This window comes from Eleutherodactylus coqui, chromosome 9, assembly GCF_035609145.1.
Source record: "Eleutherodactylus coqui strain aEleCoq1 chromosome 9, aEleCoq1.hap1, whole genome shotgun sequence".
Lineage (NCBI taxonomy): Eukaryota > Metazoa > Chordata > Amphibia > Anura > Eleutherodactylidae > Eleutherodactylus > Eleutherodactylus coqui.
In genome coordinates this window covers 169303160-169327659 of record NC_089845.1, presented here as the reverse complement: position 1 = coordinate 169327659, position 24500 = coordinate 169303160, and the positions used below count along the sequence as shown (strand labels likewise).

General features: G+C 50.8%; 1 protein-coding gene across 1 annotated transcript in view; it reads right to left on the bottom strand.

Moving 5' to 3' along the window:
* Positions 1-24500, bottom strand: part of NSMCE2 (NSE2 (MMS21) homolog, SMC5-SMC6 complex SUMO ligase) — a 197078-nt gene that overhangs the window by 105368 nt on the left and 67210 nt on the right. Inside the window, exon 3 of the mRNA XM_066578786.1 lies at positions 22409-22515. Coding sequence (XP_066434883.1) covers positions 22409-22515 — 107 coding nt within the window. The remainder of the gene's footprint in view (positions 1-22408; positions 22516-24500) is intronic.

The window sequence follows — 24500 nt, the reverse complement described above, 5'->3', positions numbered from 1 at the left end:
GTCTAGTGAAGGGATGTCACCAGTTGTAGAGCTGACAACAGAGTCTGGTTGTGGGATGTCACCAGGTGTAGAGCTGACAACAGGGTCTGGCAGTGGGATGTCAACAGGTGTAGAGCTGACAACGCGGTCTGGCAGTGGGATGTCACCTGGTGTAGAGCTGACAACGGGGTCTGGTGGGGGGGATGTCACCAGGTGTAGAGCTGATAATGGGGTCTAGTGGTGGGATGTCACCAACCAATCAGTATGGATATCGCAGCTTTTGGACCTTCCAGAGTCCACTGTTGGCCATGTTATTGGGAGATGGAAGCCACCTGGTGGGTGCAGTACAGCCACGTTCAGTAAGACCTCGTAAACTAACAAGTAAACTGTGAAGGGTTACCATGGACGAGCGGTTGCACACATCACAGCAGTCAATGCACAGCGGCACCTGCGATGGGGCTTGGAGCAACGGACTGTAAGTGAGTGAAAATAAGTGTTGTGGACAGATTAACCACAGTACACCATCTTCCGATCGGATGGCGGCATTTGGGTGTGGCGGTTGCCTGGAGAGCGGTTTCTACATGACACATCCTCCCAACAGTGAAGTGTGCAGGAGGTTCTGTTATGGGGTGGGTGGGGGGTGTTTATGCTGGGAAGGACTGGGACCATTGCTTATAGTGAAGTCCACCCTCAAGTCTCCACCAACATGACCGATCGCCATGTCATACGGCACGCAGTGCGGAGGAGCAGAACGTCTGCAAACTTAATTGGCCGCCAAAAGTCCGGACCTCAATACCATCGAGCGGGACGAACTAGAATGCCATGCCATATCTGTGCACGCCAACAATTCCATCATCCTCCATCACTATCTGAAGCTCCGCCAGCAATGAAGGCAAATCCCTTCACACATCTATGGGAATCTGGTGGGAAACGGCCACGGAGGGCGACTGCAGTCATTGAGGGCAAAGGCAGCCAACACCGTATGGTAAAAATGGGAATAAAATCCAATTTTATAACCTTCTATGTACGCCCCAGTACTTGTATCAGTAGTGTACAGAGACAAGCGCATCCTATTCTGGTCCAATTTCTTGGAGAACAGCCGCATTCAAGTTTATAAACACGCATAAGCCAAGAAGGCGGCATAGATGACATCCGTGTGTGCTCGGGTTTTCACAGATTACTGTTAAGCACTGCTAGATAACACTTGGGCCTCCTTCCATTTTTTTTTCTGTACACGAGAAAAAAAAAAAAGTTACGGATGCAGGAAATACATATGGATGTAACACAGATCAACACAAGAATTAAAAGCAGTCTAATTTTCATGAGAAAATCGGAGGCGCTTATCTGAATAGAACTTTACACTAAGGCCTGAAGGCACACGAGCGTATCTTCAGTCTAGGTGTTGTCCAGATCTACAGCTCACTGAGAGGTCAATCTGTCCATCTACGCATCAGTTTTCTCACATGGACACATGGATCACAAAAAAATAAAAATGGAACCACAGCAAGCGCTGATCCCATGTGTGGGTGAGACTCGCTCTTGGAACTCTATGGCGATGCAAAAAAAAAAAAAATGGACAGAACTCGAATGTCGTCCGCGTGCTGCACATACTTCATGAAACCGTTGTGAAGAAAGGCAGAATAGGTTCCTGCCCATTTCAGTTTTAAGTTAATGGACCTGAAGAGCGAATAATGCATTGAAGTTTTTAAAAAAAGCAACAAGTGGTGGGCCTACGGACGGCCTATAGAGCTGCCCTCAGGTGACATGATAATGTCCGAGTTCAGTGGTTACCCGCTCGTGCGCTTCAGGCTTCACATTTGCTTTGGATTTTTTGCACACACAGTCATACATGCGGACCAAATAAAGTCTGTCTGTCCCTAATCAACTACAACCAAACTGGCTTCATGGTCGACAAGAGCTCCCCTCTTATAGTCTAACCTTCAGGCCCTAGATGACAAGGTCAACACCCGGGCAGCAGTCTCCGACACAATGTCAAGGTCTTGGACTCGGGTGAGCGTACGTGCGGGCGACGCTTTACACGTACTTTAGCTTTGGCCCCGCTTTTGTTCGCTGCATCCATTTCTGTTCTTATGACTTATACCCAATTTACTGTGCCCGCACGTCCGTCATCACTCTCCCCCCTTCCAGAAGAGTCATCCCAAGACTCATTGGGTCCTTATACAGGAGATACTACAATGTACCTTGCGGACCTGGTCCTTCATTATGGTGGTCTCTACCCATGCTTGTAGGCTTCAGGAAAACCTTAAGATAAATTGTTCGAAATCCCTTAAGGCACTTGGTATGATTATCGTGTCCGAACGTCCATTTACCCGATCATAGAGCTGTGTAAAAGGGACAACAATCAGCCGACGATTAGGTGAACTCTCATTTGTCAGCTCTTCGTAGATTTTCAGCAAGCTAAAGAGTCCTTTCAGACTAGACAGAATCTTGGGATGATGTAACGGCCGCCGATGTACAAGCACGCTTATTAGTGTTACTTTATTCTCCCTTTACACAGGCTGAAAATCGCTTATAGGGATGAACAATGGAAAGTAGGATTGTGAGTTTCCATATGCCGGCTGTACATCGTCCTGTGAACGCGGAGAGTTGTACCGCCGACCAGCCAGCACTTCTATACTTCCTGAAATTCAGTGATTGGTCCATCAGTGGATCATTGTCCTTCTCAGATGGCTCGATGATCAGGCGAATGAATTTTCAAGCCTAATAAATAAAAGTGCTCGCTAATCAGCTGTACATCATCTGCTGTGAACCTGGGAGAAGTACATAAGGCCTCTGCACTTGACTTGTAGTGGTATCAAGCATGGGAATGAAGCCTCAGGTGTAATAGCTGCAGGTCTGGAGAGAAGTCAGAAGGGAAGCCAGGGGTCAGCAGCAGGAATTCTCAGTCTGCAGTACAGGTGGAGGAGGAGAGTAGCGTAGTCAGAAGAGAAGCCATGGGTCAGTATCAGAAGGTCTAGTAGAATTGCAGAGGAGCAGGCAGAACTGGAACTTGATTAAAGCTTGGAGCACAATAATCATGTACTAGTGCAGTGGCAGGGTCAGGCTTTTATAATGAGCCTAATTAGGAACAGAGGCAGGGTCAGGACCAGGAGGCAGGAACTAGATAACTGGGATCATGGAACAAGGCTGGGAGACATGCAGGCAAAATGTCCACAGGCTGGATGGCTCAGTAGTGAAATCTACCGACTGTTCGATTCCTTTGAGGATGGCCTCCAGACATCCCAGGGACTAGTTTACCAGGGTACCTATTGTGGAACTCCCCAGTGAGTCTTGAAGCATGTATATTTTCTTATGGTTCCAAAGAGTTCTCCTTCGACCCGTATCCCTGCCATTGCACCACACACTGAAGTCTTCCTCTGTGTTTTCGGAAGTCCAAGATTTCATTTACGATGAACCCGTTGTGCCCCTGAACGTTCACAGGAGGGGGGAGGCGGCTCTGGTCTTCCTGTGAAGGCGTTTTCCCGGAATGGCTTCAGCAGGGACACATAGAAGACTGGGTGGATCCTCAGGCTGCTTGGGAGCTTCAAGCGGGAAAGCCGCCTGGCCGACCCTTGCTGAAATTGGGAAGGGTCCTATAAGCCTTTGCACCACTTTGGGAGAATGTATGTAGGTCAGGAGTGTTGGTAGGAAGGTCAGGAATGAAAACTGGGTGTGTCTCATAGTTGGCATAGAACAGGCTCTGGGCGCTTGAGCTGTCTTGGGCATTATTGTACGGGAACTCCGCTGTTGATAAATAATCCAACCAGTCGTCCTGAAGATGTGGAATTAAGCAGTGGAGGTACTGCTCCAGAGTCTGGTTAGTTCTCTCGGTCTGGCCGTTAGACTAAGGATGAAAAGCAGAGGAGAGTCTCATGGTAGTTTGTAGGGCCGTGCACACGCGTTTAAAGAAATTTGAGGTGAACTAAACCCCTTTAACCGAAATGATATTACCTAGAATTCCATGTAATCCGAAAACTTTGTTCATCAACTCCGCGGGGTGTTTGGCGGTGGGAATCTTTTTTATGGGGATGAAGTGAGCCATCTTCATGAGTCGGTCTACAACAACAAGGATGGTAGTCATTCCTTTCGAGGGAGGGGGGCACGTCCACTATAAAGTTCATAGATATACATCCCCATGGCCTAGATGGTACTGAAAGAGGCTGTAGGAAACCCAAAGGGGAAGCTTGTAGTGTCTTGTTCTGAGCACATAATTAGCAAGAGGTAACATACCTCTTCACATCCCTCCTGCAGTTAGGCCACCAGAAGAAATGAAACAGGAGATTCAAAGCCTTTGTGACCCCAAAGCTTTGAATGATGGACCAGTTTACGGACTTCGAGCCGACCAGCCTCGGGAACATAGTTGGTGTTCTCGCCTCCAAAGTCCATCTTTGAAAAAGAGCTTCAAATCCTTAGGACGACTCTGGAAAGGATAATTTTCGTATCCTCGCATAAGCTTTGTTAGAAGGTGTTCAGAGTGTAGGATAGCCAAAAAAAATTTTGGCAACAGAATTGTGTAGTCTGTATTTGACCTCTCTTCAGGCCCTGAAAATATTCTGGACAATGCATATGCCTTGCCGTTTCTGGAACCGGGGCAGTAGGACACCATGAAATTAAACCTGGAGAAGAACAGGGCCCACCATGCTTGTCTCAAGATAACCTCTTGGCAGTACAGAGAAATTCTAAGTCATTTTGGTCAATAAGAACAGTTACTGAATGATGGGCTACTTCCAGGAGGTGCCTTCACTCAGTAGAAGTTCCTTGTACCAGACGTCATAGTTTTTCTCTGCAACTAATAAGTTGTAGTACAGGAATGGGGTTCATACTTGGGCCATCTGGGGAGATAATGTATTCCAGGAATTGCATTTGAGTCAGTTCAAACTAACACCTCTTTAGTGTGATGTAGAGATTATTCTTTTAGAGTCGTTCCAAGACCACCTGAATGTGCCTGCGATGTTCCTCCAAGTTATCAGAGAAGATGAGGATGTCAACGAGATATGCCACTATGAATTAGTCCAACAGCTCTCGAAATACATCACTGAAAAAGTGCTGGAAGGTAGCGGGAGCATTGCAAAGGACGAATGGCATCACTAGGTATTCAACATATTCAGATCACGTTCTAAAAGCAGTCTTCCACTCATCCCCCGGGCAAATCCATACAAGGTTATTGGCCCCTCTTTGCTTCGCCAAGATCGTCACTAAACTAGATCTGAGTCTCTCCAATAGTTCTACAATCAAGGGAAGGGACTGGCGATTCTGGACCATAATTTTATTTAACTCCCTGTGATTGATACATGGCCGCAGGTTGCATTTACTCTTTTCTACGAAAAATATAGGCAACCCAGCCAAAAGAAGGTCGAACAAACCCCTTTTTCAAATTGTCTTCCAGGTATTCTGAGTACCTTCATCACTGGTTTTCGAAAGGTTGTAGATTTGCACGAACAGAATAGAAGCACCGGAGACCTTGACGTTGGTTGGGGCAATTGTCCTCTGGAACCTATTTGGGCAGCTTCCACAATAAAAGGAACAGATTTTAGGCACTGCATTTTTCTTTTTCAGTGGTGAAAAGGGGTTTACGGATGACGTCCATCTGCATTGGTTCTGGCAAGGCCTCAGTCCTTGGCTGGATATTCGACGAGGACTGGCTGGAGGAGTCGATAGGGTTATTGCCAAAACTCCACAGTCTTTTCGCTGCTCAATAAGTCTCTGGTCAATTCGGATAAATAAATGAATGAATTCTTCCAGATTACCAGTGGTCTCCACTCTGGCAAGCTTGTCCTTAATACTCTCAGATAATCCCCGTTGAAATTGACTCTGCTGAGCAGCAGGGTTCCAAGTGCTATCAGTCACCCAGCGAAGAGATTCTGCCATGTATTCAGCAACGGAGAGTTGCCCTTGCTGGAGGTTGTGTAACCTTGCTTCACCTGTTGCACAGTGCTTGGGATCATCGAAGATCTGGTCCATAGTGGTAGTGAAGGCAGCAAAGCTGTCGAGGAGATTACAGTCGATCTCTACATGCGGCAACGCCCTTGCAAGTGCCTAATCAGTATTTGTGGAGTATATTTAGCTGAGGAGGTGTTACCATGCTGTGGTTGCTGGTCCTCCCTGGGCGGCGGTGTGTTGGGTCCTGCTGTCGGGCACGACTTGTTGTCCAGCTGCTGGGGGCGCGAGTGCCTAGCTGGCGTGGTGCTGGTGGCGCGCGCACACCTGTGAGTGCAGCTGCCGTGCATGAGCTCCCTTTTATTATGTTCTGTTGGGAGTTGGCTGTCTCCCTCTCTCCGCCCCCGGGCAGAGGCTTTTGTTTAAAGTTCCGGCAGGGACTGGCAATCACTGCCAGTTATTGGTTTTCATCACTGTGCTAGCTAGTCTGCCTCTGTTGGTCTCCTGCTTCTGTCATCTTGTCTGCTAAACCTTGCTATTATCCGCCAGGTTTTTCCATCTGCCTCAGTTCTGCTTAGTATTGTTTGTGTTGGTTAATTACATCTGCCTTTTCTGTCGGTATTCTACCCTTTCCATCCAGGTACGCCAGCGTCCCTTTTTTGGTCCCTAGTGAGAGTCAGGGCAAGCAGGCAGGGACAGGGGTTGTGGGTGAGATCTAGGGCACCCGGGCTGGCGTATAAAGGGTAGTATACTGTAACAAGAGGACAACGCAATTGGCAGTAATTCATATTAAACAATACGCAGCATATGTAGGGTTAAAGACTTGCTTTTTATGCACACAACTTTCCTATAACATCTAATGAGGCTTCCTTCATAAATAGAAAATTTAGGGAATTCTAAACCATTTTTCCATCATACACTGAATGTCCAGCTGTGATATCACGCAGCTTAACGAAAAGATGCCACGGAGATGTGACCACAGCAGGGAAACGCCGCGGACGCAGTGGTTGCACACAGTAACCAATCACATAACAGCTTTCATGTCAAACCGCATTAGGAAAACACACAGTAATACTGCTCCCATATGTCCTCGTCAGTAATAAAGCCCCCTGGGCTAAAACTATTTATGACCTATTCGTTAGGACAGATCATTAATTGTTAAATCACTAGGGACCTGCTGCTCGGGGTCCCCGGTGACGTCAGTGGGTCAGACGTGCAACAAAGGGTTTCAATGGGAGTGAAGCCAACTAGGGCACTTGTGTCACAGGAGATGAGAGCGGAAGTGATCAGGTGATTGCTGCAGATCCCGAGTGTCGGGTCCCCGGCTATTATCTATTGATGACCTGTCCTGAAGACAGGTCATCAATAGTTTTTGATCAGAAAACCTCTTTAAGCCCCTATCACTAATAATGGCCCCTTATGTCCCATCATTAATAATGACCGCGTACGCCACCATCCGTAATAATGTTCTCCATTATGTCCCCGTCAGTAATAATGCAGCCTTTTTTGACCTCACACAAGGATGTCACTTTTCTGTAGTAGTAATGCCCCCTCTGTCGCCCCATCAGTAATAATGCCCTCTTTCTGACCCCCATCAGTAACAACGATCCGCTCTCTCCACCATCGCTCAGCTCCACACCATCTCCGTTTTCTAGTGCGATCATGTGCTAGACGGCGTGTGACCGCTGCAGCCAATCCAAGATGCTCAACTCCTTTGATAATGGGTGGCTCAGGGCAAACGGCTCATTTTGCTAGGAGGAAGCGGCAGGCAGCCTGACATTTCGCTGCAGGGGTAATGTAGTATTACATGATGGCAGAAGGTCAACCAGGATGGGGCCCATCATAGTGAGTGACTCTCCGTTCAGGACATAGAGGGGGTCCCGAACAAGGGACCCTGCTCTGACGTTTACCTGCACTACCGGGGACGTCATCTTACACGGTTTGAAAATTCTTCAGCACAAAATCCTGGACAAAACCACACAGCATGCTGCACTACTTTATCTGGTAAAACGGACGGCATCCTGATGGACCCCCTTATAGTCAATGGGCTTGTTGGATGCCGCTCACATCTTGACCAGACACTTTCATACTTTTCGTTGTTTGGCTACGAATGATGGAAATGATAGCGTAAACGTGAGCATAGGCGAATACATGGATGGGGTGGGTCTACCATGGTCAGAGGCTCTCCGCTCTCACATGGACAGGAGGGTCCCAATGAGGGATCCCCCTCTATGGCATTCATATACCCTAAAACGCTGGAGCTGCAGGAGAGACGAGATAAGAGATCCCATGAACAGGGCCGGCAGGAGGAGGTATGCAGGGAATGTACTTGGATGTTTGGCATAGGGGACATGTAAGCGCCTTCCGCCCTTCCTGCTGTTTACACGGCACAACTTTCCCTGCGGATCCATGTCTTGTAGAGAGGAAGCCATCCTTGGAAGTTCAAAGAAAGCTGCTTCCGAACCCTTTTGTATGAGAATGAGGTGTAAATAAAGCGGTCGTCTTCCCATGCAGCCAGAAATAACCTGGGCCGGCCGCACTTGTCCTCCGCGACCTCTGTGTTTGCCCGCACTGCGCTCTGACTTAGATGAGCGCTCCGAAGAGGAAGCCAACGTTTCCTGCTTCCCTGCCATCGGGCCATGAGAAAGTATTCCCGTTGTGACTTTAAACAGAACGTTCTTGACATTCAGACTTGATTGCAGGAGATGGAGGAACAGAGACAAGCCGGCATCGTGACCATCAGTGTGACGGCTGCGCAATGCGTGCGACATGTTCATCTACAAGTCAACTTGCATGAAACTTGGTTTACGGAGAGACGAGTGTCCCGTCTCTTGGTCTATTAAAGGGGTTGAGCAGGATTAGTAAAACACGGCAGCTTCCTTCCAGAACCCCCCCCATATCCACAGGTCATGTGTGGTACTGCAGCTCAGGCTGTGATATCAGATGCAACGGATGGGCAGCTGTGGCACAGTTCAAACTCCATAGCCTTACTTCTCTAAACCTGGACATTCCCTTTAACCCCTTAGTGACGTGGGTATATTGGCCCCAAGGATGCAATGATTCTCTGGGAATTTTCATCTCCATAGCCTTTCTTTCCCCGTCCCGCGGCCGGCTGAGGGGCGTTTTCTGTGCGGTGAGCTGTAGTTTTTATTTGTATCATTTTTTGGTTACATATAATGTATTGTAGAACTTTTATTACATTTTTTGGAGGACGGGAGAAAAAACATCAATTCTGCCATTTGATTTTTTTAGTGTTAATCATGCAGCATAAATGACAACACGATTTTTCTGCAGATTGCTCAGATTACAACAAAACCTAAATTGTATACTTTTTGTTTTTCCGCTCCGTTGAAAGTTGCACAACCTTTCTCTTTCCCATCCACGGAGCTCTGTGAGGGTAGTTATTGGTGCGACGAGCTGTAGCGGTTATTGGTAATATCTGGGCGTACATAGGGCTTCTTTGATAACGTGTATTGCCTTTTTTGGGGAGGTGAAATGAACAAAAAAAAGCCTTTTGGTTGCGGTTGTGACCATTCACAGGAACTGCTTCCCACCCAGGATGTATGTTACAGTATACTACCTATGATACGCCAGCCCGGGTGCCCTAGATCTCACCCACAACCCCTGTCCCTGCCTGCTTGCCTCCACTCCTGGCTAACCCCAGGCGGGCAACTGGGCAGCGGTCCCTACTCTCACTAGGGACCGAAAAGGGACGCTGGCGTACCTGGATGGAAAGGGTAGAATACCGACAGAAAAGGCAAATGTAAAAAACCAAACACGAACAATACTAAGCAGAACTGAGGCAGATAGAAAAACCTGGTGGATGATAGCAAAGTATAGCAGACAAGATGACAGAGGCAGGAGACCAACAGAGGCAGACTAGCTAGCACAGTGAGGGAAACCAATAACTGGCAGTGAATGCTAGTCTCTGCCCGACATTTAAACAAAAGCCTCCGCCCAGGGGCGGAGAGAGGGAGACAGCCAACTCCCAACAGAACATAATAAAAAGGTTGCCTGGCACCACGCGCCACCAGCCCCACGCCGGCCAGGCACCCCTGCCCCAAGCAGCCGGGCAACAAGCCGGGGGGACGTGCCCCGACCGCGGGACCCTGTACACCGCCGCCCCAGGAGGACCAGCAACCGCGGCATGGTAACAATGTACATGTATGACCCACGGCGAGACGGGACTAAAAGTCACAGCATGACATCACCGTGGCATCTGCGAACACGTCTGTTATATGCATGCTGCACTATGTCATCCGGCGGAGAGACCCCGTTATAGGCAGTAGGGCCAGCGTAATCCAGATCCGGCACCTCTGCTCGTTACTTGGGTCCTGGGGTGGAGCCGAATGACGGAAACCATTAACGCTGGAGTGAAGGAGATCCAGCACCAATATTAATGCTGGATCCACACATGAAGCCAGAACGGGTCGGCGTGGCTTTATATTCCGCCGCCGCAGCGGACGTGGAGGAAGCAAACGCTCTGAAGGATATTCTGGGGGAATTTCTCTTATCAGCCGTGAAACAGAAGGAGAGTGAAGGAAAGGCAGCGTCTTCAGAGTAGCCTTAACACTTCACCCACAGTCAGAGATGAGAAGGTCAGATTAGTCGTGTCCGTGCGCCGACTTATGTAAAGATCCCACCACATCCTCAGCAAGCGCAGAGAGCACGGGATAAAACAGACAAACTGTCAGCCGGGAGGTAGAAGTTACTTATTTACCCTCCTCCAGCGAGATAACAGCCCGAGTCGCCCCTCTGTCGCCATTGATTTCATGTAGGGATCCATTTCCCTGATTCCCAGACAGAACAGATCTCTTATGTTGGAATGGACCCCCCTGACAAGGGACACGGTCACCCCCAAACAGCAGTCTAAACTCAGTGGTGATCATGGGGGGGTGACGAGGAGCCAGGCATGGATTTTTTAGGCTGGGTTCACACGGGGCGGAAGTGCTGCGGAATTTCCATGCGGAAATTCCGCTGGCAAGCTTAAACTGGAGATGGGGAGAGATAACCGTAGCAGAGTACAGGTGGCGAAGCCGCTTCAAAACACGGACGGCACAGGTTTAGAAGCTCCCTTTCTGCCACAGAAATCTTGCGGAATTTCCATGCTGTCTCGCTGAAGTCATTCATAGAATCCTAGAATGTTAGAGTTGGAAGGGACCCCCGGGGTCATCGGGTCCGACCCCCTGCTCAGTGCAGGATTCACTAAATCATCCCAGACAGATATCTGTCCAGCCTTTGTTTGAACACTTCCATTGTAGGAGAACCCCCCCCCTCCCGTGGCAACCTGTTCCACTCATTGATCCCCCTCACTGTCTAATATCTAATCTGTGTCTCCTCCCTTTCAGTTTCATCCCATTGCTTCTAGTCTTTCCTTGTGCAGATGAGAATAGGGCTGATCCCTCTGCACTGTGACAGCCCTTCAGATATTTGTAGACCGCTATTAAGTCTCCTCTCAGCCTTCTCTTCTGCTAAACATTCTCAGATCCTTTAACCGTTCCTCATAGGACATGATGTGCAGACCGCTCACCATCTTGGTAACTCTTCTCTGAACTTGCTCCAGTTTGTCTATGTCTTGTATAAAGTGGGGTGCCCAGAACTGGACCCAGTATTCCAGATGAGGTCTGACTAAGGAAGAGTAGAGGGGGATAATGACTTCACGTGATCTAGACTCTATGCTTCTCTTAATACAGCCCAGAATTGTGTTTGCCTTTTTGGCTGCTGCATCACATTGTTGACTCATGTTCAGTCTGTGATCTATTAGTATACCCAAGTCTTTTTCACATGTGCTGCTGCTTAGCCCAATTCCTCCTATTCTGTATGTGCTTTCTTCATTTCTCTTGCCCAGATGTAGGACTTTGCATTTCTCCTTGTTAAATACCATTCTGTTAGTCACTGCCCACTAGGCAAGCTTTTCTAGATCTTTTTGAATCCTCTCCCTCTTCCCTAGTGGTAGCTATCCCTCCTCGCTTTGTGTCGTCGGCAAATTTGATCAGTTTCCCATCAATTCCCTCCTCCAGATCATTTATAACAATGTTGACCAACACTGGGCCTAGGACAGAGCCTTGTGGTCCCCACTTGATACATTCTTCCACTTGGATGTGCAGCCATTCATGACCAATTTGATTACAATTTCCGCAGGATGTCTACCCTGTGTGACCGCTGTCTAATACTCCTCAGATCCCCAATTCCCGTGAAGATCACACATAGTGTGAAAATCTGACTCATTTCAGACGCTGCGCATGCAGGATCCTGTTGCGTATTAGCACGACAGCGGATGTGGACACGCTCCACCTCTAAACGGATATGACTTGGGGTTAGATCAGAGGACAACACCAGGGATCCCAAGTTCTCATTCTTTAACACCTCCAATCAGGACTTCATCTTGGCTGTAAAAACCCCAGAACACTACCCCAGAAATAGTCTCTGTTAAAGGGGTGGTCAGGTATCCAGACAGCAAGGGGTGTTCAGGTATCCAGACAGCGCTATAACCCGGCTGCGGTTCTGGTGTTTGTTGTGGCAGATGGTCACCGCTTGCTCTCCTGGCATCGGCGGTCACATCCTAAGCGTCACGATGCCAGGAGCTCAGGAACGGGACTTAGCAACCTCTCATTGGCGGCAAGGGTCACATGATCTCCTGTAACGTCATCTGTAACAACAAATGCCAGAACCGCAGCGGGCTGCAGCGCTGCATAGTTCTGGTTATTATTTTAATGCAGGCAGACCTATTTGAGCCGGGTTGTCCGGTAACTGGAGAACCACTTTAAGACACAACTAACGCAACTTGGTCAGACATACCATAATGCCCCCCCCCCCCCCCGGCATACTAATCCTATTCCACCCACCCCCTCCTTTGATCCCTCCCTCCCCCCCCCCTTTGTGTCTGTTCTTGTAAGTGTATTAGTGTTGTTTCCCTTTCCCCCAGGTTACGACGGATATACTCAGATAGTACATAGGTGCAAGGATAGAGCTCTGATTTAAAGGGGTTGTCTCGCGGCACCAAGTGGGTCTATACACTTCTGTATGGCCATATTAATGCACTTTGTAATGTACATTGTGCATTAATTATGAGCCATACAGAAGTTATCAAAAGTTTTTCACTTACCTGCTCCGTTGCTGGCGTCCCCGTCTCCATGGTTGCCGTCTAATTTTCGCCGTCTAATGGCCGAATTAGACGCGCTTGCGCAGTCCGGGTCTTCTTATCTTCTCAATGGGGCTCCGTGTAGCTCCGCCCCGTCACGTGCCGATTCCAGCCAATCAGGAGGCTGGAATCGGCAATGGACCGCACAGAAGCCCTGCGGTCCACGGAGGGAGAAGATGCCGGCGGCCATCTTCACCGGGTAAGTAAGAAGTCACCGGAGCGCGGGGATTCAGGTAAGCGCTGTCCGGTGATCTTTTTTAACCCCTGCATCGGGGTTGTCTCGCGCCGAACAGGGGGGGGTTGAAAAAAAAAAAAAAAACGCTTCGGCGCGGGACAACCCCTTTAAGCTCAAAGTCATACATGAGAAGTCCTGGTAGAGCTCACCACTACCATCAAACGAGGGCAACGGTATATGCTCCATAATACATATGTGCCTGTGTACGCTTTATCAGGAGTTGTAAGACGAATGTCAGCCATTCCCGTGTATTCTTTGTTTATTACAAAATGTCAATAAAAACTGGATTTGAAAAAAAAAAGACACCATAATGCTGCACCGAAGGGAAGAGACAGAGATGTAGTCCAAGAACAAACTGACAGAACTCTAGAGTAGCGCAATGCCGGAGGGTGTAGACCACATGCCAAAGTCTGTTCAACAACTCCTAGGGGCAACCCTACCCAGCACCCAGGCCACCCACCAGGTAGGAAGCTCCACAGCTCAGACAGCCCTACCCGGCACCCGGGCCACCCACCAGGTAGGAAGCTCCACAGCTGGGACAGCCCTACCCGGCACCCGGGCCACCCACCAGGTAGGAAGCTCCACAGCTGGGACAGCCCTACCCGGCACCCGAACCACCTGCCAGGTAGGAAAGCCCCACAGCTCAGACAGCACTACCCGGCACCTGGACCACCAGCCAGGTAGGAAGCTCCACAGCTCGGACAGCACTACCCGGCACCCGGGCCACCGACCAGGTAGGTAGCTTCACAGCTGGGACAGCCCTACCCGGCACCCGGACCACCTGCCAGGTAGGAAGCTCCACAGCTCGGACAGCACTACCCGGCACCTGGACCACCAGCCAGGTAGGAAGCTCCACAGCTCGGAGAGCCCTACAGGGCACCCGGACCACCTGCCAGGTAGGTAGCTTCACAGCTGGGACAGCCCTACCCGGCACCCGGACCACCTGCCAGGTAGGAAGCTCCACAGCTCGGACAGCTCTACCTAGCACCCAGGCCCCCAGCTAGGAAAGAAGCTCCACAGCTCGGACAGCCCTACCCGGCACCCGGGCCACCCACCAGGTAGGAAGCTCCACAGCTGGGACAGCCCTACCCGGCACCCGAACCACCAGCCAGGTAGGAAGCTCCACAGCTCGGACAGCACTACCCGGCACCTGGACCACCAGCCAGGTAGGAAGCTCCACAGCTCGGAGAGCCCTACAGGGCACCCGGACCACCTGCCAGGTAGGTAGCTTCACAGCTGGGACAGCCCTACCCGGCACCCGGACCACCTGCCAGGTAGGAAGCTCCACAGCTCGGACAGCTCTACCTAGCACCCAGGCCCCCAGCTAGGAAAGAAGCTCCACAGCTCGGACAGCCCTACCCAGCACCCGGACCACCTGCCAGGTAGGACAGCTCTATCCAGTACTTGGACAACCTGCCAGGTAGGAAGCTCCACAGCTGGGACAGCCCTACCCGGCACCCGGACTACCTGCCAGGTAGGAAGCTCCACAGCTGGGACAGCCCTACCCGGCACCCGGACCACCTGCCAGGTAGGAAGCTCCACAGCTCGGAGAGCCCTACAGGGCACCCGGACCACCTGCCAGGTAGGTAGCTTCACAGCTGGGACAGCCCTACCCGGCACCCGGACCACCTGCCAGGTAGGAAGCTCCACAGCTCGGACAGCTCTACCTAGCACCCAGGCCCCCAGCTAGGAAAGAAGCTTCACAGCTGGGACAGCCCTACCCGGCACCCGGACCACCTGCCAGGTAGGAAGCTCCACAGCTCGGACAGCTCTACCTAGCACCCAGGCCCCCAGCTAGGAAAGAAGCTCCACAGCTCGGACAGCCCTACCCGGCACCCGGACCACCTGCCAGGTAGGAAGCTCCACAGCTCGGACAGCACTACCCGGCACCTGGACCACCAGCCAGGTAGGAAGCTCCACAGCTCGGAGAGCCCTACAGGGCACCCGGACCACCTGCCAGGTAGGTAGCTTCACAGCTGGGACAGCCCTACCCGGCACCCGGACCACCTGCCAGGTAGGAAGCTCCACAGCTCGGACAGCTCTACCTAGCACCCAGGCCCCCAGCTAGGAAAGAAGCTCCACAGCTCGGACAGCCCTACCCGGCACCCGGGCCACCCACCAGGTAGGAAGCTCCACAGCTGGGACAGCCCTACCCAGCACCCGAACCACCAGCCAGGTAGGAAGCTCCACAGCTCGGACAGCACTACCCGGCACCTGGACCACCAGCCAGGTAGGAAGCTCCACAGCTCGGAGAGCCCTACAGGGCACCCGGACCACCTGCCAGGTAGGTAGCTTCACAGCTGGGACAGCCCTACCCGGCACCCGGACCACCTGCCAGGTAGGAAGCTCCACAGCTCGGACAGCTCTACCTAGCACCCAGGCCCCCAGCTAGGAAAGAAGCTCCACAGCTCGGACAGCCCTACCCAGCACCCGGACCACCTGCCAGGTAGGACAGCTCTATCCAGTACTTGGACAACCTGCCAGGTAGGAAGCTCCACAGCTGGGACAGCCCTACCCGGCACCCGGACTACCTGCCAGGTAGGAAAGCCCCACAGCTCGGACACCCCTACCTGGCACCTGGACCACCTGCCAGGTAGGAAGCTCCACAGCTCGGACAGCCCTACCGGGCACCCGCACCACCTGCCAGGTAGGAAGCTACACAGCTCGGACAGCCCTGATATCGCTGTCCGTCTGACGGGTTTAAAGAGAAGTTCACTCAGCAAAAACCATAGACTTTCACCCCAGATTTACAGATCTGAACGGCTGAAGTCAGAGCCAGACTGGGAGCCGCCGGTAACATTTACCCTGGGGGCCACCGACACAGCTACATTCCCTGCATCCTTCATACATTACTACGGGAAGGTCTGCATGCAGCCGGGCATCTACCGAAGTACATGGAGAGTGTAGCGTGCGCTCACCCGGCATGAGATGGCAAGTAATGACCGCAGTGCGGCCGGCAGTGGTGCCAACATGCCATTTTACAACGATTCTCAGTGGATATTTAAGGGCGTTGTGATCTCGCAGCTGAACGGCAGTTTTACGCACATTAACTATTGGTCCGTATGTCGCCGCAGTTTTTACATAACCTTACAAGGTTCCTTGCAATCTGTATGGAGAACTACAATTCCCAGCAGCTCTACTACTGATGACCCGCGCTCAGGATCAGTCATCAATAGTTCATTGGTGGGGTCCATTGCTCAGGATCTCCGCCGATCGGCTGATTGGAGTGACAGCAACGCTCAGGGCAGCCGTACTTGTACAGCGGCAGCGCCGGGTCCTGTAGTTCTGCCCAATTAATTGGGGTGGGGCGGAGCTGCTCTCAGGCCACGTGGCGAATGAACGTGACATCGGCAGGGATCCTAAGTGGTGGGGCCCCACGGATCGGCTACTGATACCCCGCTCTGAGCGTGGCTCATCAATAGTTTAGTCCTGGAAACCGCCTTTAAAATGTTTTTATTCATCTGGTGGTGGGGAAGGGGGGGTGTGTACTTACCTTCTTTCAATAGTAGTCTGCTGCGGACTCTTCATAGCCGCTACCTGGCTCTTGGTCTAGCGGCCCTCTAACAAGCCACAAGATCATTGGTCATGGGGCCCTGAAATGTTTAAAGAATGCGGAGCCCAAAGAGGGAGGAGCCTGGATAAAGTCACAGCACACCGTAATAAGAGTCGCCATAGGAGCCCCGTAATGCAGACAGCCACATCAACTCTGTGATAGGACCAGCCACAGGGACCCCCGTTATAGCGGTGGGCACAGGACCCACCTAACAGTAGTAGGCACAGGACCCCCATAACAATGGGCACAGAAGCCCCCTCTAACAGTAGTAGGCACGGGACCCTCCCTTAACAGTAGTGGGCATGGGACCCCATAATTGCATTGGGTACAGGACCCCCATAATACAGCCACACAGTGAAGGACACGGGATGGAAGGCGTTGTCTGGCTTTTCCCGCACATCATCTCCGCCTGCTAAGTCTGACCAGAACAGGGCAACATTTTGGCTAAGCGGACACCATAGTGGGACATCGTCGGAGGCGACACAGATACCAGCCGTCTGACCGCGATGCCCGCTTACATGGTGCACAGGAGGGCCTCTTAGTAGTCACAGGGCTAGTCAGGCATCCACTACATCCGGCCGTGGTCCTTCTTCCATCCCTTTAATCACGACAGCCAGCTGCCCTCCCCCGTACCGGGGCCAAGACAGATATAGCACAGACCGGCCAGTAACCAGGACCCCCGGCATCATCTGCACTAATGGAGACCCCAGTAATGAAGCACAAGAGAAGTTTCTAGGATTTTGCAAGAGGTTTCCATTAACCCTTTAAGAACGTGGCCTAGTTTGGTATTAAGGCTGTATGACAAATGGGTGTATTTACAGGGGCGACTGTTCTCTCACAGCTCTGCTCCAAGTGTGTCAGAGGGCGGGAAGGGGTTAACGTAGTGAATACTCTCATTTGTTTGACCTCTTTATATGTAAATGTGCAGAAACAATAGTGAAAATGTAAAAAAAAAAAAAAACTGTGTCTCCAAGCCCCCAACAAGTGGTCCTTCGGAGGGGCCCCGGAGCGCCGCGCTCCCACATGGAGGGAGTGAAGCAATCCTCCGAATGCCGCGGCGACCTGCATGACAGAAGGCATCAGAGATATCCGGACGGACCGGATTCCTTCAAGCGGCGCTGAGGCTTACGACACATCTGCATGTTTGCTGACAACATCGCCGGCGGACGCACAGGGCATTTCTTAGAAATGAGGAGCGGAGGGCGGAGCACGGTATCATCCGTGTACCGTGCTGCAGCATTACACAAGAGAGAACAATGACGGCCATTGTCAGACAGCAGAAGAGCTGACGATCTAAAGTAGGAGGGAAGTGGAAGGCGTCTGAGAAAGCTGGCATCGCTAACCAGACAGATCTTGGTAAAGAACAGCTTCTGCTCTCTGATGGCATCCATGCTGGCTTCAGAGAGTTAGGCCGAATTCACACGGCCGGAGCGCGCTCGCCAGCATGTGGTTTCCCCACGGATGAAAGGCATTTTTGTATCAGAACTCGTCCCGGCTGACAGTCGCGGCGGAGGATCGCAGAGGGTTTCCCATTGTTTTTAATGAGGAAATCTCGCATCGTACTGGCCTGCACCTATAACACAATGCCATGCTGTGACGGCCACATAGAAAAGAATGGCGATGCGAGGGCACGCCCAAAGACAGGACTTAACGCAATTTGTTTTCTGCTTCACGGTGCTATGCGGGTAGCAAAATCACGGCATGTGCATGGACACATCCAACGGAACGGGGTGCGTATTCCTGCAAGATCTGTGCGTCTCACGATTCTTGGCCAAGTGAAACCGGTCTTCGTGAGAAAGAGTATTCACACTTTCAGAATAAGCTGCCGTGTGGACATGAGGGGCACCACTAGATCCGATTATTGTATGACTTATGGATCACCAGCTTTCACCTCTGCAGGCTCCATTTCTAATTCTGTTTACCCTGAGCTGCTGGGTGTATACTGCTGCTATGATGTCTTCATACACTGTACACATAGGAGAGCAGGATCTCTTCTCTATCTCTGAGCTGGTGGGTGTAGACTGCTGCTCTGATATCTCCATACACTGTACACATAGGAGAGCAGGATCTCTTCTCTATCTCTGAGCTGGTGGGTGTATACTGCTGCTATGATGTCTCCATACACTGTACACATAGGAGTGCAGGATCTCATCTCTATCTCTGAGCTGCTGGGTGTAGACTGCTGCTATGATGACTCCATACACTGTACACATAGGAGAGCAGGATCTCTTCTCTATCTCTGAGCTGCTGGGTGTAGACTGCTGCTATGATGTCTCCATACACTGCACACATAGGAGAGCAGGATCTCATCTCTATCTCTGAGCTGCTGGGTGTAGACTGCTGCTATGATGTCTCCATACACTGTACACATAGGAGAGCAGGATCTCTTCTCTATCTCTGAGCTGCTGGGTGTAGACTGCTGCTATGATGTCTCCATACACTGTACACATAGGAGAGCAGGATCTCATCTCTATCTCTGAGCTGCTGGGTGTAGACTGCTGCTATGATGACTCCATACACTGTACACATAGGAGAGCAGGATCTCTTCTCTATCTCTGAGCTGGTGGGTGTAGACTGCTGCTATGATGTCTCCATACACTGTACACATAGGAGTGCAGGATCTCATCTCTATCTCTGAGCTGCTGGGTGTAGACTGCTGCTATGATGACTCCATACACTGTACACATAGGAGAGCAGGATCTCTTCTCTATCTCTGAGCTGCTGGGTGTAGACTGCTGCTATGATGTCTCCATACACTGTACACATAGGAGAGCAGGATCTCTTCTCTATCTCTGAGCTGGTGGGTGTAGACTGCTGCTATGATGTCTCCATATATAGTACACATAGGAGAGCAGGATCTCTTCTCTATCTCTGAGCTGCTGGGTGTAGACTGCTGTTATGATGTCTCCATATACTGTACACATAGGGGAGCAGGATCTCATCTCTATCTCTGAGCTGCTGGGTGTAGACTGCTGCTATGATGACTCCATACACTGTACACATAGGAGAGCAGGATCTCTTCTCTATCTCTGAGCTGCTGGGTGTAGACTGCTGCTATGATGTCTCCATATACTGTACACATAGGAGAGCAGGATCTCTTCTCTATCTCTGAGCTGGATGGGTGTAGACTGCTGCTATGATGTCTCCATACACTGTACACATAGGAGAGCAGGATCTCTTCTCTATCTCTGAGCTGGATGGGTGTAGACTGTTGCTATGATGTCTCCATACACTGCACACATAGGAGAGCAGGATCTCTTCTCTATCTCTGAGCTGGTGGGTGTAGACTGATGCTATGATGTCTCTATACACTGTACACATAGGAGAGCAGGATCTCTTCTCCATCTCTGAGCTGGTGGGTGTAGACTGCTGCTATGATGTCTCTATACACTGTACACATAGGGGGGCAGGATCTCTTCTCTATCTCTGAGCTGGTGGGTGTAGACTGCTGCTATGATGTCTCTATACACTGTACACATAGGAGAGCAGGATCTCTTCTCCATCTCTGAGCTGGTGGGTGTAGACTGCTGCTATGATGTCTCCATACACTGTACACATAGGAGAGTAGGATCTCTTCTCTATCTCTGAGCTGGTGGGTGTAGACTGCTGCTATGATGTCTCCATACACTGTACACATAGGAGAGCAGGATCTCTTCTCTATCTCTGAGCTGGTGGGTGTAGACTGCTGCTATGATGTCTCCATACACTGTATACATAGGAGAGCAGGATCTCTTCTCTATCTCTGAGCTGGTGGGTGTAGACTGCTGCTATGATGTCTCCATACACTGTACACATAGAGAGCAGGATCTCTTCTCTATCTCTGAGCTGGTGGGTGTAGACTGCTGCTATGATGTCTGATGCCTCCATACACTGTACACAGGGGAGAGCAGGATCTCTTCTCTATCTCTGAGCTGGTGGGTGCAGACTGCTGCTCTGATGTCTCCATACACTGTACACATAGGGGAGCAGGATCTCTTCTCCATCTCTGAGCTGGTGGGTGTATACTGCTGCTCTGATGTCTCCATACACTGTATACATAGGAGAGCAGGATCTCTTCTCTATCTCTGAGCTGGTGGGTGTAGACTGCTGCTATGATGTCTCCATACACTGTACACATAGGAGAGCAGGATCTCTTCTCTACCTCTGAGCTGGTGGGTGTAGACTGCTGCTATGATGTCTCCATACACCGTACACATAGGAGGGCAGGATCTCTTCTCTATCTCTGAGCTGGTGGGTGTAGACTGCTGCTATGATGTCTCTATACACTGTACACATAGGAGAGCAGGATCTCTTCTCCATCTCTGAGCTGGTGGGTGTAGACTGCTGCTATGATGTCTCCATACACTGTACACATAGGAGAGTAGGATCTCTTCTCTATCTCTGAGCTGGTGGGTGTATACTGCTGCTCTGATGTCTCCATACACTGTATACATAGGAGAGCAGGATCTCTTCTCTATCTCTGAGCTGGTGGGTGTAGACTGCTGCTATGATGTCTCCATACACTGTACACATAGGAGAGCAGGATCTCTTCTCTACCTCTGAGCTGGTGGGTGTAGACTGCTGCTATGATGTCTCCATACACCGTACACATAGGAGGGCAGGATCTCTTCTCTATCTCTGAGCTGGTGGGTGTAGACTGCTGCTATGATGTCTCCATACACTGTACACATAGGGGAGCAGGATCTTTTCTCTATCTCTGAGCTGGTGGGTGTAGACTGCTGCTATGATGTCTCCATACACTGTACACATAGGGGAGCAGGATCTTTTCTCTATCTCTGAGCTGGTGGGTGTAGACTGCTGCTATGATGTCTCCATACACTGTACACATAGGAGAGCAGGATCTCTTCTCTATCTCTGAGCTGGTGGGTGCAGACTGCTGCTCTGAGGTCTTCATACACTGTACACATAGGAGAGCAGGATCTCTTCTCTATCTCTGAGCTGGTGGGTGCAGACTGCTGCTCTGAGGTCTTCATACACTGTACACATAGGGGAGCAGGATCTTTTCTCTATCTCTGAGCTGGTGGGTGTAGACTGCTGCTATGATGTCTCCATACACTGTACACATAGGGGAGCAGGATCTTTTCTCTATCTCTGAGCTGGTGGGTGTAGACTGCTGCTATGATGTCTCCATACACTGTACACATAGGAGAGCAGGATCTCTTCTCTATCTCTGAGCTGGTGGGTGCAGACTGCTGCTCTGAGGTCTTCATACACTGTACACATAGGAGAGCAGGATCTCTTCTCTATCTCTGAGCTGGTGGGTGTAGACTGCTGCTATAATGTCTCCATACAGTGCACACATAGCAGAGCAGGATCTGTTCTCTATCTCTGAGCTGGTGGGTGCAGACTGCTGCTCTGAGGTCTTCATACACTGAAGACTCTTCCCTTGTTGCCATGGTGGTGCGGAGGCTACAGAAGTACTTGTAGTCACCAGTCAGAGCCTTACATGACAAGCAGTAAAGGCTGGACTTGTGTAGTGTGGCGAGTCTCTGACATGTTATTGTATTCACAGCTAGTGTCGTAAATCATAAAAAGAATAAACTCAGAAAATGTCGCCATAATTCGTGTCACGGTTGTGCCGTAGCGTTTACCAGCAGGCAAGCAGCGCCTTTCCCGTTATTACCTTCCGCATGGTTTCCTCCACTGCTCTTACATACTGGGTCAGATCTCTGTTCAGTGCGGCGTATTCCAGCATGACAGACTCCATGTCGGCCACCGCTGCGGCGTCACCTGTGAAGACAGACGAGCATCGTCAGGTTTACATACAGTTCGGTCCTCCGGTCTGCAGGGAGACTCATCAGTATGCATTGGATAGGGGATATAAAGTGGCGCACATCGCTTCGTGCATCTCACTAGGGATGTAACACACCTTCATGTGTGACAGAGTACAAGAAACAGCCCCGCGAATACACCGCACGGCGGGACTTCCATGGGGAGCCACCAGGATCCGGGATTCACAGATCCCTGCCAGGAAACAGGTCTTTATCCCGGACGCTTGAGACCTCGGAGGCTGAAACGTCAAATGTGAAGTAGGAATAAAGGTATGCTTTAACTCGAGCACCCGCCAGGCTGAAGCAAAAGAAACGTGGCATCAGAAGGCGGCACCAGAAGGCGGCACCAGAAGGCGGCCTCCTGGAGAACCACAGCCTTATGTTACACAGATTTTAAAACTTTTGGGGACTTATTTTTTAATGCTTGATACAGACCAGGAATCCCAATAATAGTGCAACACTAAGGGCCCTTTACATATGAGCGCCGGGTAAACTATGCCCGACTGCACAGGAGCGAGCATCGCTGACAGCGCGGCCAGCGGCAGGCCGCGGCGGCTGGAGGACAGTCCTCTCCCCACCCGCCTCCATTCACTGCAAGCAGCGGCCAGCAGCAGGCTGCGGCGGCTGGAGGACAGTCCTCTCCCCACCCGCCTCCATTCACTGCAAGCACCAGTTACAATAGTCACAGCTCACCTCCTCCCCTCCCTGTACAGACAGGATTACACTGAGAGGAGACACCTATATATAGATAACACAGGATCCACCATTCACAATAGTCACAGCTCCCCTCCTCCCCTCCCTGTACAGACAGGATTACACTGAGAGGAGATACCTACATATCGATAACACAGGACCCACCATTCACAATAGTCACAGCTCACCTCCTCCCCTCCCTGCACAGACAGGATTATACGGAGAGGAGATACCTACATATCGATAACACAGGACCACCATTCCCAATAGTCACAGCTCACTTCCTCCCCTCCCTGTACAGACAGAATTACACTGAGAGTAGACACCTATATATGGATAACACGTCATTGAATGACAGCTAAGCACTGCCTGTGATTGGTCACAGCGCTCAGCCAATCACAGGCAGTCCTCAGCCATTCATTGAATTTACTGAATGAAGGAATCCCCTGCCATAGCTGTGACAATGCACTCCCTATGTTCCCAATAGGGCTGCCGCCGGCCCCACTGCAAACAATGGGCGATAGTGCAGATTTTTCTTAGCGCTGCGAGGCTTCAGTGAAAACCTTGCAAGTGAGTATGAAACCATTGAGAATCATCGGTTCCATAATCATGCATTTTCATTCGCGCTTGCACCGCAAGAAAACATATCGCTGGTGGGTAGGAGCGCGGCAGCGCCGGTCACACGGATATGCCTGCTGTGTGGATCTGTGCAGGACTTTAGTAGAAATTTCTATTTTATTAGCAGCACCCAGACACAGAAGGAGTCCTGCATATTCATGAGCTGCAGCTAGCCACACCCACCCTGCCCTCCAGCCAATGATTGGCAGCTCTCTCACTATGCGCACCAATAGACAAGACAACGGTCAATCATTGGCTGGAGAGCGGAGTGGGTGTGGCTAGCCTGCAGCTCATCCAGGACTACTTTCTGTAATCCTCTATGCATGTGCTGCTACTGATAAAATGCAAGTTTCTCCTTAACTCCTGCACAGATCCACACAGCAGACACTCCCATAGATGTGCCGAAATACAGACCACAACAGGATGTGCTGCACGTGAGGAACTGATGTCTGAAGACCCCAAAGCAAGTCAATGGAGTGAATACTGCGGCAGAATCCAGACCAAATACAAACATGGGGGGTCCAACACCCCCAAACACTTACACCCCGTCTGACCACAACAGTCTACGGGACAGCACTAAAATGCACAGCTTGATGGTTACTGCAGCGCGATGTGAGAAGCCGTGGCGCTGAA